This window comes from Hyperolius riggenbachi, chromosome 3 (assembly GCF_040937935.1).
Source record: "Hyperolius riggenbachi isolate aHypRig1 chromosome 3, aHypRig1.pri, whole genome shotgun sequence".
NCBI classification, from domain to species: Eukaryota; Metazoa; Chordata; class Amphibia; order Anura; family Hyperoliidae; genus Hyperolius; species Hyperolius riggenbachi.
The window spans coordinates 9,879,547-9,896,700 of NC_090648.1; the positions used below are offsets into that span (position 1 = coordinate 9,879,547).

At 47.7% G+C, this 17,154-nt stretch overlaps 1 protein-coding gene across 1 annotated transcript in view; it reads left to right on the forward strand.

Moving 5' to 3' along the window:
• Positions 1-1,978: 1,978 nt before the first annotated feature.
• Positions 1,979-17,154, forward strand: part of LOC137561314 (ficolin-1-A-like) — a 174,896-nt gene continuing 159,720 nt past the window's right edge. Inside the window, exons 1-2 of the mRNA XM_068272592.1 lie at positions 1,979-2,189; positions 14,180-14,307. Of these exons, the coding sequence (XP_068128693.1) occupies positions 1,979-2,189; positions 14,180-14,307 (339 nt within the window). The remainder of the gene's footprint in view (positions 2,190-14,179; positions 14,308-17,154) is intronic.

The window sequence follows — 17,154 nt, forward strand, 5'->3', positions numbered from 1 at the left end:
TGAAAGGCCAATGGAACAGCCACAAATGTGCCTGGATTCACAAGCATTGGATGCAGAAAATGCATCAATTATTACTTAAAGAGGACGAAGAAACCCGAAGCTTGCAGCAGTGTGCACAGAAATTTGGATCGCAGGATGCCTGCCAAGATGAGGAAGGGATGGGATGCGCAGAGGTTCTTCTGAGGAGCTCTACTCCAGTGCAGACACATGACATGGAAGAAGTGGAAGAGGAGGTTAAGGACGATGAGTTCAGAGACCCAACATGGTAAGCAGGCCGTGGACGTCGGAATCATAGCACTACAGATGAGTCATCTGAAAAATCCACTGCTGCAAGAGTTTGCGTTGTGCCAGAAAGTATTCAGGGAAGCGCACAAGTGAGATGCAAAAGAGGCATCTGCCAAACTCCCCAGCAAAGCAGTAGGTCATCCAAAGTCTGGTCATTTTTTGAAGACAGCAGGAAGGATGTAACCAAGGTGGTTTGCAAGGTGTGCAGGACCACAATCAGCAGGGGGAAAAATGTAAACAACCTCACCACCTCCAGCATGCGCCGGCACATGGAAGCCAAACATCGTAATCTGTGGGCAGACACACAAGGCCAGAGTACCGGCTCGCTTCCAGCCCCCAGCAAAACTGGCTCCGTTTATGACACCAGACCCTCCTCAGCAGCCCAGCCATTACGTGTAGACCAACCATCAGTACCCGATGTCAGTCGCAGCAGTAGTGCTCTTGACTGCTCCCAGTCATTGATGACAACAACAATCAACTGCCCTTCAGTGTGCGATCCTACTGTTCAATTGTCTGTCCCGCAGATGTTGGAGCGCAGGAGAAAATTGCCAGCAAACGACCCCCGGGCCATAGCACTAACAGCCAGCATTGCCAAATTCCTGGCCTGCGAAATGCTGCCATATAGAGTGGTGGAGACAGAGAGCTTCAAATCCATGACGTCAACAGCCATACCACGTTACGTGGTTCCCAGCCGCCACTACTTTGCACGCTGTGCCGTGCCAGCATTACAGGAGCACGTGGAAGCAAACATCACCCGAAGCCTGAAAAATGCAGTTGCCTGCAAGGTTCACCTCACCATTGACACGAGGACGAGTGTGTTTGGCCAGGGTCGCTACATCTCCCTTACGGCGCACTGGGTTAACCTTGTGAAGCCTGGGAGCGACTCCTCACCCGCTATGGCACAGGTTTTGCCAACACCTCAAATAGCTAGACCTGCGACCCTATGAGTTGATACCTACCTCTCTGGCTCCTTCTCCTCCACTGCCTCTCCAAACTCTACCTCATCCGGCAGCGCTAACTCAGCAATAGGTGCGTGGAAGTGGTGCAGCACAGCTGCTGCCATGCGTCAGCAGGCCTTATTAAAGCTGATCTGCCTTGGAGATAAGCAGCACACAGGTTCTGAGATTTGGAAGGGAATACAGGAACAGACCCCAATGTGGCTGGCACCGCTGGACCTGGAACCAGGCCTGGTTGTGTGTGATAATGGGAGCAATCTCATTAGCGCATTATGGTTGGTAAAGCTGAGACACATCCCTTGCCTGGCCCACGTTCTGAACCTAGTGGTTCAGCGGTTCCTGAGGACATACCCAGAAGTGGCGGATCTTCTGCAGAAGGTGCGACGAGTGGCAAAGCATTTTCGCAAATCCAGTACCGCTTCGGCTGCACTCACCAAGTTGCAGCAGCCATACATTCTACCCAACCATCGCTTGGTGTGTGATGTCCCCACGCACTGGAATTCGACACTGTACATGTTAGCACGCCTTTGCGAGCAGAAGAGTGCAGTAGTCCAGTACCAGATGGAGCAGTACCGAGGCTTATCCAGTCAGCTGCCAAACTTCTGTGGTTCAGAATGGGCCACCATGTTGGACCTCTGCTAAGTCCTCCAAAATTTTGAGCAATCCACGCTGATGGTGAGCGGTAATAACTCATTAGCAACATTACAATATCACTGCTGTGTTAACTTTAGAAGTCAATGTTGAAGATCAAGGATGACGCAATCAGGATGGACCAGGAGGAATTCAGAGAGGAGTTGGACACCGCACAGTGTGATATCCACATCAGACAGTCTGCCACAGTTACTGCTGGTCCCTTGTATGATGAAGAGGATGAGGAACAGTTGGAGTTGGAGCTGGACATGGATGCCTCCACTGCCGAGAGAAATGGCCACAATTCAGTGGGAATGGGCAGGAGAAGGCAAGGAAGAAGGTGGGCATGATGCTGGTGATGGTGCATCACAAGCAAGCACAGAACATGATGATGATGACAAGCAACCTGTTGGGACTGGCACACATGGCTCAGTTTATGTTAAGGCTGCATTGAACACGACCCGTGCATTGTCCGAATTCTGGGGGAAGTGGAGTACTGGGTTTATACCCTTCTGGATCCACGCTACAAAGAAACTTTCCAACATTGATTGAAGAAAGTGTCAGACAGGTAAAAATGCAAGAATACCAGAAGGCCCTTGTGAAGAAATTGGTGAGGAGATTTGCATCCTCCTCCAGCCACGCCGACAGACTGACTTCCGCAAACCCAGGAGGACTAGGAGGGGAGCTGTAATGATCCGCTTGGCTGGCTGCACAGGCAGACAGCTGTTTGACCATTCCTTGTGTCTGAGGGATGCAGGTCTCTGGATAAGAGACCTGGCTTTGTCTTGCAAGTTCCAGACCTGCTCTGTTGCTGAGGGATTTGCATACATTGGTTATGCAAATCATCTAGCTGCTGGCAGTATAAAGGTTGGGATCACAATCCTTTGCTGGTCATTCCTTCAGGGTTTGTTGAAACACTCCTAGAGTGTCAGCCATGCTAGTTCTTGTTAAAGTTATCTTAGAGTAATTCGTGGAACTGTACTAGGCAGTTTCCTAGTGCAGTTAGATTGCATATCTGTTTTGTCTGTCTGTTGTGATTGTCCTGTCCCAGCGGTGGTCGACAGGAAATCTTTCTGTTTGTTTGCTTGCTAACCGGGGCAGCGGTTGCTACCGGTAGCCCCTTCTGATCTGTCTTGCCTGGATCGCACTAGCCTTGCGCTAGTGCTGTGGATCCTTCTGATCTGTCTTCCTGGATCGCACTAGCCTCTAGTGGTAGTGCTGTGGATCCTTCTGATCTGTCTTCCTGGATCGCACTAGCCTCTAGTGGTAGTGCTGTGGATCCTTCTGATCTGTCTTGCCTGGATCGCACTAGCCTTGCGCTAGTGCTGTGGATCCTTCTGTTCTGTTTTCTTGGAGTATAGCGGGAGCAGCGGTTACTACCAGCTATCTCATCTGCCTGTCTTGCTTGGATCGCACTAGCCCCTAGCGGTAGCAGCTGTGGATCCTTCCTAGCTTATTCCTGATTTCCGTTTGTCTGTCTTGTCTGATACGAACGCTTGCTATAGGCTCGGTGAGGTAACCGTTAAGCAAGCGCTCGCGTTCTCTGTTTCGTGTATGTGTGTCGGTGGTTAGTTAGGGTGGCGTGCTTGTCTCTGTTGTACTTAACACGCGGAGACCACGCTGTAAACGCGTTGCGAATGAGTGCGGTGTTCACGTTTAGTTAGCGTTGATTTGCTGTGCCTTTGCTACCCTTTGCTACTCTTGTCCCCTGTCTTGCTTAAGCCTTGTGTCCCCTCTGGCAATCGCCTCTCTCACGATTGCGTTCTTACTTTGTTTCTGCTGATGTGTGTTCACTGTCGCTGGGTCGCGACTAGATTGGTGAACACACATTCATACTGTACCTGTGCTCTTTCTCTTTAAGGGCTGTTCAGCCCCGCATTGTCTTGATCCGTACAATCCCCATCTGGCATCTGTGGCCGTGCAGCGGTTGTACTCGTCTGCACTCCACAGCGCCATCTGCCGGTGGAAATTGCCCTCTACTGGTGCTTGCACCAAAACTGGGTTCCCCCCTTCATACGCTTGTGAAGGATTTTCGCCGTGTCAGCGCACGCCTTGTGCGCTGATCACGGAGATTATTCCGCAATCGTTACAGGAGCAAAGAACAACACAACAGCTAGTCCCCACAAGGGAATGGTATCGGTAGTGTCCAAGGAGTGGCAACATTTTCTGACACCCATGCAGCAGCCCACAGAACAGTGTTCGTGCAGTTCCACCTCCAACACCGCTCGCCTGCAGAGGATGGTCAAGGACTACATGTCAGATGGCGTAGCCGTGTTCAACCAGTCCCCTTTAATTATTGGGTCTCTAAGCTAGACACCTGGCACAAACTGGCAATGTATGCAATAGAGGTGCTGGCTTGCCCTGTCGCCAGCGTTATATTCGAACGTTGTTTCAGTGCTGCCGGAGGCATCGTTACAGATCGGCGTATCCGCCTCTCCACAGAAAATGCAGACCGTCTGACACAAATAAAAATGAATCAATCGTGGATTGGAACTGACTTCGCAACACCCCCCAACCAAGCGCCATGAACATCTGTGTTGGGTTAGCGTTGCCGTTCCCAGATAGGAATAGGACTGCTTTTCAGGAATATCTACTTTGTATAATATTTATCAATGCATGGCGGCAAAATGCATTGGTTTAAAGTGAACCTGAGGATAATGAGATTGAGGTTGCCATATTTATTTCCTTTTAAACTATACCAGTTACCTGGCACCCATAATGATCTATTTGGACGCAGTGGTGTGTGAATTACACCAGAAAGAAGCATGCAGGCAATCTTGCCAGGTGGGACATTATTGTCAGAAACATCTGATCTGCTGCATGCTTGTTCAGGGTCTATGCCTGAACGTATTAGAGGCAGAGGATCTGCAGGACAACCAGGCAACTGGTGTTGCTTAAAAGGAAATAAATATGGCAGCCTCCATGTCACTCTGACCTCGGGTTCACTTTCAGCATGCATTCTGTATTCATGCAAGGCCTGGGTTGTGTCACAAAGCGTGGCCTTGTTCTCCTGTTGTACCTCCTCTTCCATTCTGTGTGCTGGGTTAGCGTTGCCGGTCCCATTGGTAGGACTGCTTTTCAGGAATATCTCATTTTTATTATATTTATCAATGCATGACGATAAACTGCATTAGCCTTAAGCATGCAGTTTTCCCCCATACATGTCACGTATGCCTTTTTTGAGGGGTTTTATTTGTTTTATTGGCAGTCAAGTATAATTGGCGCACTGTTCTGCAAACATGAGTCCCTGCTTTTGTTCTGAGCCTACGATCTATGTGTAAAATGCCTCCCCACTATTTCCAACCCATTTTACAGAAGTTTCCCTCATTTTCAAGTTTTTCCAGGCTGAAAAGCAGGCATGCTCGGGTCCTCATCGACTTCCATTAGGCTCAGAGTGAGCTGCACATCTGGAGTGAGCTGGCGCGTACTGCGCCTGGAAGTTTTGTCTTGCTCCCCTTCCAGCGCGCTGTCCGAGAGGTGCTTCAGTGCGGCCGGTGGCGTGGTCACCGAGAAGCGCTCTCGTCTGAGGGTGTGGACAGACTCACATTTTTGAAGATCAACCAGGCCTGGATTGAAGGCACGTTCCAGGCACCTGTTGTCGGAGAGAGGAGGACATGAGGTGCCTGGGAATTATTGTTTGACATCAACCTTCAGTCAGTGGGCCCTGATAATTTGGCCTATTTTTTCTTTAGTTGCTGTGGTACTAACGCTAGGTACCATGGCCCGTTACATGCCTGCTGCCAAACGTCACTCACCCTTCCTGCTGCTGCTGCTGCTGTATTTATACTCCTGCTGTCTGTGTTCCCACCACTAGGGTCCACAGAATTATGCACTGCTGCCCTGCGCCACTAGCTATTATGCCACTACAATAGCTACATTTTAACAAAAAAAAATCTGAGGTGTCTGGGTTGAAAACTGTGCTGTCCCAGTTGTGCATTGGACACAATGTGGGCTTCACAACTGCTGTCCGGAACCTCCTGCTGTTGGTGTTTATTTACAACGGTGGTACCAACGCTAGGTACCATGGCCTGTTACATTGCCTGCTGCCAAACGTCACTCACTCCTCCTGCTGCTGCTGTATTTATCCTCCTGCTGTCTGTGCTCCCACCACTAGGGTCCACAGCATTATGCGCTGCATGCGCCACTAGCTATTACGTCACTACAATAGCTACCTATATACTGTTGTAAAAAAGAAAAAAAAATCTAAAGTGTCTGGGTTGAAAACTGTGCTGTCCCAGTTTTGCATTGGACACAATGTCTGCATCACGACTGCTGTCCGGAACCTCCTGCTGTTGGTGTTTATTTACAGCCATGCTACCAACGCTAGGTACCATGGCCCATTCACCGCCTGCTGCCACACATCACTCCTCCCCCTCCTCCTCCTGCTGCTGCTGTATTTAACCTCCTGCTGTCTGTGTTCCCACCGCCAGGGTCCACAGAATACATTGCCTGCTGCCAAACGTCATGTCACTCCTCCTCCTCCTGCTGTATTTATCCTCCTGCTGTCTGTGTTCCCACCACTAGGGTCCACAGAATTATGCGCTGCTGCCATGCGCCACTAGCTATTATGCCACTACAAAAGCTAGCTATATACACAGCACCACGGAATATGTTGGCGCTTTATAAATCAATAATAATAATAATAATAATATACTGTTGTAAAAAAAAAATTCTGAGGTGTCTGGGTTGAAAACTGTGCTGTCCAAGTTGTGCATTTGGCACAATGTGGGCTTTACGACTGCTGTCCGGAACCTCCTGCTGTTGGTGTTTATTTCGGATCAGTGAATAATGGCGCACAGCGCCTATGCATACAAATGGCGCCGCATTAAAAAGATACTCTTATCGCTATTTATCGTTAGTACTGCATAGTAATGGCGCACAGGGAAAAAAGAAGAAAAACGGCACACACTAACGTTATTTATCAATAGTGCCGTTCATTTGCCAAACAGCAGACGTTATTGTGCACAGTAATGTTATTTATCAATAGCGCCCTACATAAGCCAAACAGCAGAAATTATTTAACTGCAAAACAGTGAATGGATTTAATGTAACACTGTCAAGGTTAGGGTTAGGCACCACCAGGGGAGATTTAGGGTTAGGCACCACCAGGGGGGTGGTTAGGGTTAGGCACCACCAGGGGGGTGGTTAGGGTTAGGCACCACCAGGGGGGTGATTAGGGTTAGGCACCACCAGGGGGGTGGTTAGGGTTAGGCACCACCAGGGGGTGGTTAGGGTTAGGCACCACCAGGGGGTGGTTAGGGTTAAGCACCACCAGGGGGTCTTAGGGTTAGGGATAGGTACAGAGAGGGTTCTGTGTGTTAACGCTAAATAACAATAAGGCTTTAACGTTAAATAGCGATAAGGCTTTAACATTAAATAGCAATAAGCGTCAAACAGATTAGCAGCAACACCCTGCACCATTATTCGCAGGCGCCATTTTCAGATGGACCAGTTTATTTACAGCCATGCTACCAATGCTAGGTACCATGGCCCGTTACATGCCTGCTGCCACACGTCACTCCTCCTCCTCCTCCTGCTTCTGCTGTATTTAACCTCCTGCTGTCTGTGTTCCCACCGCTAGGGTCCACAAAATTATGTGCTGCTGCCATGCACCACTAGCTATTACGCCACTACAATAACTAGCTATATACTGTTGTAAAAAAAAAAAAAATCTGAGGTGTCTGGGTTGAAAACTGTGCTGTCCCAGTTGTGCATTGGACACAATGGGCTTGATTCACAAAGCGGTGCTAACCTACTTAGCACGTCTAAAGTCTTTAGACGTGCTAACCAGGGTGCTAAGTAGGTTAGCACCGGATTTCTCAATCAGATTACGTGCAAAGTGTAGCACATTTTAGAGCATAGGCTTTAATGGGCACTTCACACGGAGCACCCTGCGCTCTGTGCAGTGCGTGCGTAAAGTTTTGCACACATAACTTTGCACGCGATGTGGTTCACCGTGCAAATTAGCACGTGAAAAGTTTGTTTAGACGTGCTAAGGGGGTTTTCACAGGCGTGCTAACAGTTAGCACCACTTTGTGAGTCAAGCCCAATGTGGGCTTCACGACTGCTGTCCGGAACCTCCTGCTGTTGGTGTTTATTTACAGCCGTGCTACCAACGCTAGGTACCATGGCCTGTTACATTGCCTGCTGCCAAACGTCACTCCTCCTCCTCCTTCTCCTCCTGCTTCTGCTGTATTTAACATCCTGCTGTCTGTGTGCCACCGCCAGGGTCCACAGAAGTATGCAATGCTGCCTGCTGCCATGCGCCACTAGCTATTATGCCACAAATTTAGCTATGCTGCCGGTGTTGATGAAAATTTTTTACAACAGTAGAGTTCTGTAAGAGAAAAAACATTAAGTTGGGTACAAGAGGAAGAATATGAACACAAAACAAAAAAAAAAAAAAAAAGAAAAAAGGAGGAGGAGGATGGAATTTGGATACATTTGAGCATGCCTACGTGTGAGCGATGATGAAGTGCTGGAGCAGCGCCGGCGGGGACCTGCTCATCGGAGCCTCCAGGTTGAGTGGTGGCTCAGGCAGCATCAGTGAGGAGACCCAGACAGTGGGGGTAAAGAGGCAGCAGGGGAGAGATACGGAGCGGCTGGGGCCGGCACCACGTGGGCCATCAGCTGAGCCGACCACGTGGTGAGCTGAACCTCAGCATGTGTGCCCTGTTGCCGGAGTCTGGGAGCCAGAGAGTCTCCCATCCTCCTGATGGTGTAGCAGAGCTGGAAGGAGACCATCAGAACAGTCACGGCCGTGAGTCCAGGAGGGAAAGGTTAAAAAAAGATAGATCTAGCCGAAACCCTGTGGCCGTGGCTACCAGTCAGGTGCCATCTTGGTGGCCTGAGCTTAAGCTGGAGGGGGAGCACAGATGGGGGACCCAGGTGAGGGGGGTCCGACCCCCTTTTTCTAACCCTAATACACAAACACTCATTGCCTAAGTTTGTGAGCTTTGGGGTCCTTGGCATCAATAATTTGTATTTTCCCACTAAAATCTGATTGGCTGTTTGTGGCTCCACCCCCTTTTCTGAATTTGAAGCCCATTCACCCAATGACCAACTGTACCAGGTTTGAGGCTTGTACCATTAACCACTTCAGCCTTCAGTCGTTTTTCACCTTATGCATCCGAGCAATTTTCACCTCCCATTCATTCACCAATAACTTTATCACTACTTATCACAATTAATTGATCTATATCTTGTTTTTTTTTCCGCCAATAATTAGACTTTCTTTGGGTGGTACATTTTGCTAAGAATTATTTTTTTCTAAATGCATTTTAACTGGAATATTAAAAAAAAAGTGGAAAAAATCATTTTACCTCAGTTTTTGGCCATTATACCTTTAAAATAATACATGCTACCATAAATAAAATCCATGTATTTAATTTGCCTATTTGTCCCGGTTATTACAGAATTTAAATTATGTCCCTATCACAATGTATGGTGCCAATATTTTTTGGGGAAATTCTTTTTTTTTCATTTTTGCGTCCATCACTATTTACAAGCTTATAATTTAAAAAAAAAATGTAATATACCCTCTTCTTATGCATATTTAAAAAAAATCAAACCCTTAGGTAACTATTTATGTTTTTTGCTTTTTTATTGTACTTTTTTTATTTAAATTAAAAAAAATATATATATAATTGAATATTCTTGTGGAGTGTGGAGGTAAACAGTTAATTTTAAATGTAATAAACTGTATTTATTTAACAAAAATGTATGTAGATGTAGTTTTACTAGATGGCCACAGTCATATTTTTTTTTTTAGTCCTGTAAGTGAGCACTCTCACTCTCACAGGATGTGAATGGAGGACAGGAAACTTTTTTTTTCTTCAGAAAGATTGCAGCTCCTGAAAGAAGCCATCAGTCTTTCTAACAGGGACTTAGATCAATAAATGGGAACTGTGTTCCCATTTATTAATCTCCAGGCTAACGGGCAGCAGCATGGGAGTGTACGGGCGTGCACACGATTGCGCGTGGGAGTGCATAACTGCACGCAGCAGCATTAGAGCAGCCTTTTGGATGTAGCAGCTACGTTCAAAAGGAGAAAGTGGTTAACAGTGCAAGAATGACAGCAATTTCAATATTCCTCTTGAATTTTGATTGGCTTTTGTAGGCTCTACCCACTTTTCTGAATATTTTTCCCAGTCACCCAGTGACCAACTGTGCAAAGTTTAAGAACCCTGCCATTAACAGTGTAAAAATTGGCTGCTGTTGACATTTTCCCAGTGAAATTTGTATTTGTCTCCGCCCCCTTTTTGTTACCTTAAAACTCAGTCACTCAATGACCAAGTTTGGGAGCTTTCAGGTTCCTGGCATCAAAATTGTGTAACTAGAAGTAGGTTATCAAAGAAATCTGGATGTTTGTGGCTCTGCCTCCTTTAGAGAATTTGAACCCCAGTCACTTAATGACTGACGGTAGCAGGCTTGGGGCCTCTGCCATTAACAGTGTAAGAATGGCAGCAGTTTAAATATTCCCCTTGAAAATCAATAGTGAATTTTGATTGGCTGTTGTAGGCTCCACACACTTTTCTAAATATTAACCCCAGTCACCCAATGGCCAACTGTGCAAAGTTTGAGAACCCTGCCATTAACAGTGTAAGAATGGCTGAAGTTTATATTTTCCTAGTGAAGTTTGTTTTTGACTCCACCCACTTTTTGTAACCTTGACACACAATCACTCAATGACCAAGTTAGTGAATTTGGACCCGATTCACCCAGTGACAGACTGTACCGGGTTTGAAGCATCTGCTATTAACAGTGTAAGAATGGCAGCAATTTAAATATTCCCCTTGAAAATCAACAGGTGAATTTTAATTGGCTGTTGTAGGCTTCACCCGCATTTCTGAATATTAATCCCAGTCACCCAGTGACCAACTGTGTCATGTTTGAGAACCCTGCCATTAACAGTGTAAGAATGGCTGCAGTTTATATTTTCCCATGTAAAAAATGTAGTTGTTGGTGCCGCCCACTTTTTCTAACCTTGACATACAGTCACACCAAGTTTATGAGCTTTGGGGTCCTTGGTATCAATAATTTGTATACTCCCATTGAAACAAAGCAAATCTGATTGGCTGTGGCTCCACCCCCTTTCTGAATTTGAACCCCAGTCAACCAGTGACCAACTGTACCAGGTTTGAGGCATCTGCTATTAACAGTGTAAGAATGGCAGCACTTTAAATTTTATGCTTGACAATCAACAGGTGAAGTTTGATTGACTGTTGTAGGCTCCACCCATTTTCCTGAATATCAGTCCAAGTCACCCAGTGGCCACCTGTGCAAAGTTTTAAAACCCTGCCATTAACAGTGTATGAATGGCTGTAATTTGTATTTTCCAAGTGATTTTTTTTGGCTCCACCCACATTTTGTAACCTGGACACACAGTCACTCAATGACCAAGTTTGTGACCTTTTAGGTTCCTGGCATCATAACTGTGTGAATGGAAGCAGTTTATCCTCCAAGGAAATATGATTGGATGTTTGTGGCCCCGCCCCTTTAGTGAATTTGAACCCCAGTCACCCAATGACCGACTGTAGCAAGTTTGAAGCCTCTGCCATTAACAGTGTAAGAATGGCAGCAGGGTAAATATTCCCCTTGAAAATTAATGGATGAATTTTGATTGGCTGTTGTAGGCTCCACCCACTTCCCTAAATCTTAATCTCATTCACCCAGTGACCAAGTGTGGCAAGTTTAAAAAAACTGCAATTAACAGTATAAAGAATGACTGCAGTTTACATTTTCCCATTGAAAATGAATGGCTGAATGTTGATTGACTGTTTTATGCTCCGCCCACTTTTCCTGGAATTGTCACCTCGGTCACCAAGTGACCAACTGTGCCAAGTGTGGGGACTCTGGCTTGATTACTGTGAGAAAGGCAGCCTTTTACATTTTTTCCATTGATATGAATGGGTGAAATCTGATTTGCTGTTTGTAGCTCCGCCCAGGTGTGCAGGGGGGACGCAAGACCCCCAGAACATATCATCCCAGGTAGTAAGGGATCTGTGTATCAAGTTTCGTTCAAATCGGTCAAGCCGTTTTCGCGTGATCGCGGCACATACACACACACACACATATACACACACACACACACACACACACGCACGCACGCACATCCAAATAGATAGATAGATAGATGAATAGATAGATAGATAGATAGATAGATAGATAGATAGATAGATAGATAGATAGATAGATAGATAGACTATAAGCCCATCCAGCCACAAAATTACCAAAAGGCACATACACACACACACATATACACACACACACACACACACACACACACACACACACATCCAAATAGATAGATAGATAGATAGATAGATAGATAGATAGATAGATAGATAGATAGATAGATAGATAGACTATAAGCCCATCCAGCCACAAAATTACCAAAAGGCCTGCATTTCCATCAGAGGCGTAGTTATGGGTGGGCAAGGGGGAACGTATGTCCCCGGGTGCAGCACTGTGAGGGTGATCAGCAGGGCCACTGCACCCTGAGAGGTGGCTCACTGGCTGCCCCTAACTGCCCCCGCTTCTCTGCCTCCCGCTGCAGAGGAGTGTAGAAGAGTTATCAGCAGAAAAAGTGGGGTAGATCTGGATATCTATAGGGGGAAGGGGACACATCTGGCTATCTAAACAGCATTTGTACATTTGACTCCACCCATGACCACAAACACATTCTGATGTGTGGCCACACCCATTTTGTTTGGGGGAAAGAGCTGTCTTTGTCCCCGGGTGCTGAAAACCCTAGCTGCGCCTCAGGTTTCCATTCTCTCACTATTGCCTTACAGACTCTCCTCTATACACAACATTTTCATCTCACCCTTTTAAGGTCAGGTCACACCAGTGGCATAGCAATAGGGGGTGCAGCGATACTAGCAACCGCATTGGGGCCCTTGGGCCAGAGGGGCCCCATGGGGCTCTTCCTCAACCAAAGTATTAGCTGTTTATTGGTCCTGTGCTGGTAATAATCACTTCTATAGATGCTTTGAATAGTAGTAATTATTAACACACTGTTCCCCACCCCCTTTTTGCACCTCTAATACTGGATGACCATGGCAGGTTTTAGTGCGCCGTATCAAGTGTTACATATACAGTGCTTGGGTAGGCCCCATGTAAAAGTCGCACCGGGGCCCATAGCTCCATAGCTACGCCACTGGGTCACACCCTCCTTTCATGGGATTCCCCTCCCTCCCCATGGAGACACTCCCCCCATGTACAACACAATCTTTCAGATTCCTTACCTATAACTTGCCACACTGTCCCTTTTTATTTGCACTGCTCCTTTCCAGGTATCAATACTCTCTAGGGGCTTGATTCACTAAAGAGTGTTAACACAGTTGTGCTAACTGCCTAAAAGCTTTGCACGTGCAAACTAGGGTGCTAAGTAGTTTGCACGGCAAAGCTGTTACTGTTCGCGTGCTATTTTAGTGTGCGTAAAACTTTGTGCACGTAAAGTTTTACACACACTACTTCGCATGCAAAATCAGCTGCTTTGCATGCAAAGTATGCTCATCACACTACTTAGCACATGAAGCAGCTGATTTTGCACGCAAAATAGTGCGCATAAAACTTTATGCATTATCACGCGAAGAGGCAGTTTGCACGTGATAAGCGGCTATTCACTGGCGTGCTTTTGTGAAACAAGCCCTATGTCTCCTTTTTCTCAGTTCTCAGCCTGCTTTCCCTTCATCATGCCCATGATCAGGGCCGGCCCGCTCATGAGGCGGGGTGAAACTTTTGCCTCAGGCGGCAAATTTCTAGGGGCGGCATCCGCCCATCGGTGGGTGCGGGGAGCCGGCCGCCCAGCTGGAGGGGTAGCGGGCAGGAGGGGGGTATTGGGCCTAGCGGCGGGGAGGGGGTCAGACCCCCCTACCTCGCCTGGGGCCCCCGTCCTCTGCTCCCCTCCAGCCTTAAATAGATAAGAAGCGCAACTCGTAAGAGGCAGTGGGTGGGGAGGACTCACCTCTTCCTCGCTCGATCCAGCGTGCGCTCCACTGACGTCACTTCCTGCAACGCCGCTCACTGTATTGTAAGTGGACGGCGCTGCAGGAAGGGACGTCAGTGCAGCGCACTAGGCCCAATACCCCCGCCGCTAGGCCCAATACCCCCGTCCTGCCCGATACCCCTCCAGCTCGGCGGCGGTGGTCCACGGAGGGGGGGGCGGCGGAAATCATTTTTTTTCCTCAGGCGGCAGAAAGTCTAGGGCCGGCCCTGCCCATGATGATAATGGTGATGCAAGTATGACTGAGGATGATGGTGCACAGGTAGTAATCAAGTAATACTGATGATCTATCCTGCAGGTACACGGAGCTGCAAGGCACTGCTGGACGGCGGTGTGATTCAGTCCGGCTGGTACACCATATATCCAGATGGGATGAGGCCTCTGAAGGTTCTGTGTGACATGGACACCGATGGCGGAGGATGGATAGTAAGTGGGTGGAGACAGAGGAATGGGTGGAGACAGAGGAACATGTGACTTATTGGTGGAAGAGGGAAATGATGTGTGACTTGCAAAGGAGCTCCTCAGGTTTGAAAATTGCATGTAAAGGGTGGAGCTACAGATGTGGGTGGTCAGCTGGAGCCAAATCTGTTGGATTGATTTGCTTGTTTTTACATAGAATATATGAGTGATCTTCTTTTAAAATGTTAGATTAACTACCTTAAGAGCGCCTCACGCTAATGGGCGTGACCGCGGCGGCAGCCCCAGGATGCCAATTAGCGTCCTGGGGCCGGCTACTGCGGAGGCTGCACGCATCTGCTGCTTGGAAGGGAGAGCTCCACCCTGCCTTCAGTCTCCGAGCAGCAATTAATCTTCGGGAGACCGTAAGACGGCAAAACCGCCATCTATTCACTAAGAACAGCACTGCGATTCACAGAAGAGCTGTATTTGGGACAGCCCTGTGACATGGCTGTCCCCTCCATTGGCTCAGAAGTGATCAGCTCTGTCATAGGCAGAAGGCCAGTGATTGGCTGGCGGGGAGAGGGGGGGGGGGCAGGGTTGAAAACAAAAATACATAAACAGTGAAATGTATTATAAAAATAACATAAATATTTACAAAAATAAAAAAATAAAATGAACATCTAAGGGGCATTCAGACCCCACTAACAGAGAGCTCTGTTGGTGGGGAGAAAAGTGTGTGTGGGGGAGAATCACTTGTGTGCTGAGTTGTAAGGCCCTGCAGCTTGGCCTTAAAGCTGCAGTGGCCCATTTGTGGCCTGGTCTTTAGAGGGGTTTAACACTGTGGTCCTCAAGTAGTTAAAAGTACATGTTTACACTGAGAAGCTCCTTCAGTTACAAAGTGAAGCATATGATTTTTATAAGATATTTACAGAAGTTTTATCCAACTGCCTGGTTGTCTGAGGGACTGAGGAGAATTGCTAAACGATATAAGCTGTCTTATAATTAAGACGGCTGTTAACGAGCTGAGAAATATCTCAAGGATGTAGGCCTCGGGTCTCACCTGGAATCGAAACAGATTATGCATGCATAATGGAGAGTCTCACACCAAAGGTTAATTGTATAGTGCTCTGCCCCAGAGGAGGACGAGAAGAGCTTTTATTAAGCTTATGTCATAATGTAATCACATGTTAATATGACATATAGAATGGGCTGTATTAAGATATGCATAGCACATATAAAAGAATAATTGCTGAACATGCTAGATTAATGTTAGATTGTCTATTGGTTAGTGAAATCTGCAGGTATAAGCATTCTTCGGCTGAATATTGTCTCGTGGTAAAGTCACGGGTGCATCTTGGCATCTTTGTGATGTCTGGTTTCATCAATCTGCAAGCTAAGGATCTTGTCTGGTGATCCGGCTGAAAGTAGCAAAACAGTACAGTACAACAATGCAATAGCAACAGAATTACAACCAAGCAAAAAGCAATACAGTACAATAAAATCCAACAGATTGCTACAGATTGTGCAAAGTGCGTCTAGTGCGATCAAGTTCTATCCAACAACCAACTTGTAGGGAGGACAGGTTGTTGAGTGGAGAGGGAGTGTGAGAAGAGAGTTCAGAGATTGGACAGCTGAGGGGAAGAAGCTGTTCTTGTGCCTTGAAGTCCTGGTGGCAATGGACCGAAACCTTCGGCCTGAACGGAGGCAACTGAAAAAGAAAGAGCCGGGGTGTGAGGGATCGTTGGCGATCCTCAAAGCTCTGAAATGCAACCTCGTATTTTAGAGGAGGTCCAGAGGGGGGAGTAGTCTCCCAATTATACTCTCAGCTGATCTGATGATCCTCTGTAGTTTATCCCTGAGGAACCAGCGTACCAGACCAGGATTGATGAGCACAGGACTGTTTTGAGTGTGGCGGAGTAGAAACTCATCAGGCGTTTCTGGGACATACCCATAGGCGTAACAATAGGGCCTGCAGCCCCTGATCCCACGGGGGGGGGGGGGCGTTTTGTGGGGGCTGGAGGGGTGGCAGCATGAGGGGAAAGCCTCACCTCGGGGCTCCCCCCTCTGCGCTCCCCTCCAGCTAGTTACAGTTTGGGCAGTGGGCAGCGGGCAGCGGCGGCAAGATGAGTGACTTTCAAAAGTGACGTCAGCCGCTAGAGCGAGGAGTATGCAGTGGAACGCAAGGAAGAAGGTATGTATCAGCCTGCCGCTGCCCGCTGCCCATTGGCCAAACTGTAACTAGCTGGAGGAGAGTACAGAGGGGAGAGCCCCAAGTTGAGGGAGAGGGGGGGAACTTCCCCTCTCCCCGCTGACTGTGGCCAAGGCTTTCCCCTCATGCTGCCACCCCTCCAGCCCCCACAAAACGGCCCCGAGCAGGCCCCAGGGAGGGGGGGGGGGGCGCAATGGAATTCTGCAGGGGGGCCCGTTGGGGCCTAGTTACACCCCTGGACATACCAAACTTCTTCAGTTTGTGGAGGAAAAATAGCCTCTGCTGCACTTTTCTCTGAGTGGAGGTGGTGTTGGTCTTCCAAGTCAGGTCCTTGGAGATTGTAGTGCCCAAGAGGAATGCCAAAGGGAACTATTTCAACTTCTGTGCTGTCAAAGCAGATTGGGGGTGGAGGGTGGCCTGTTTCTTAAAGTCTACAACCATCTCAACAGTTTTTGTGGTATTAAGGACCAGGCCATTTTCCTTTCACCAGAGGCAAATTCTCTCAACCTGGTGGCAGTTAGAGATGGCTCAAACCTTAGATTTTGGGTACGCGAGTCGCAAACATGAACCTCCGCAAAAGATTGTGAACCGGCGAACTCAGCGAACTGCAATAGACTTCAATGGGCAAGCGAACTTGAAAAACTACAAACACTGTTTCTGGTGAT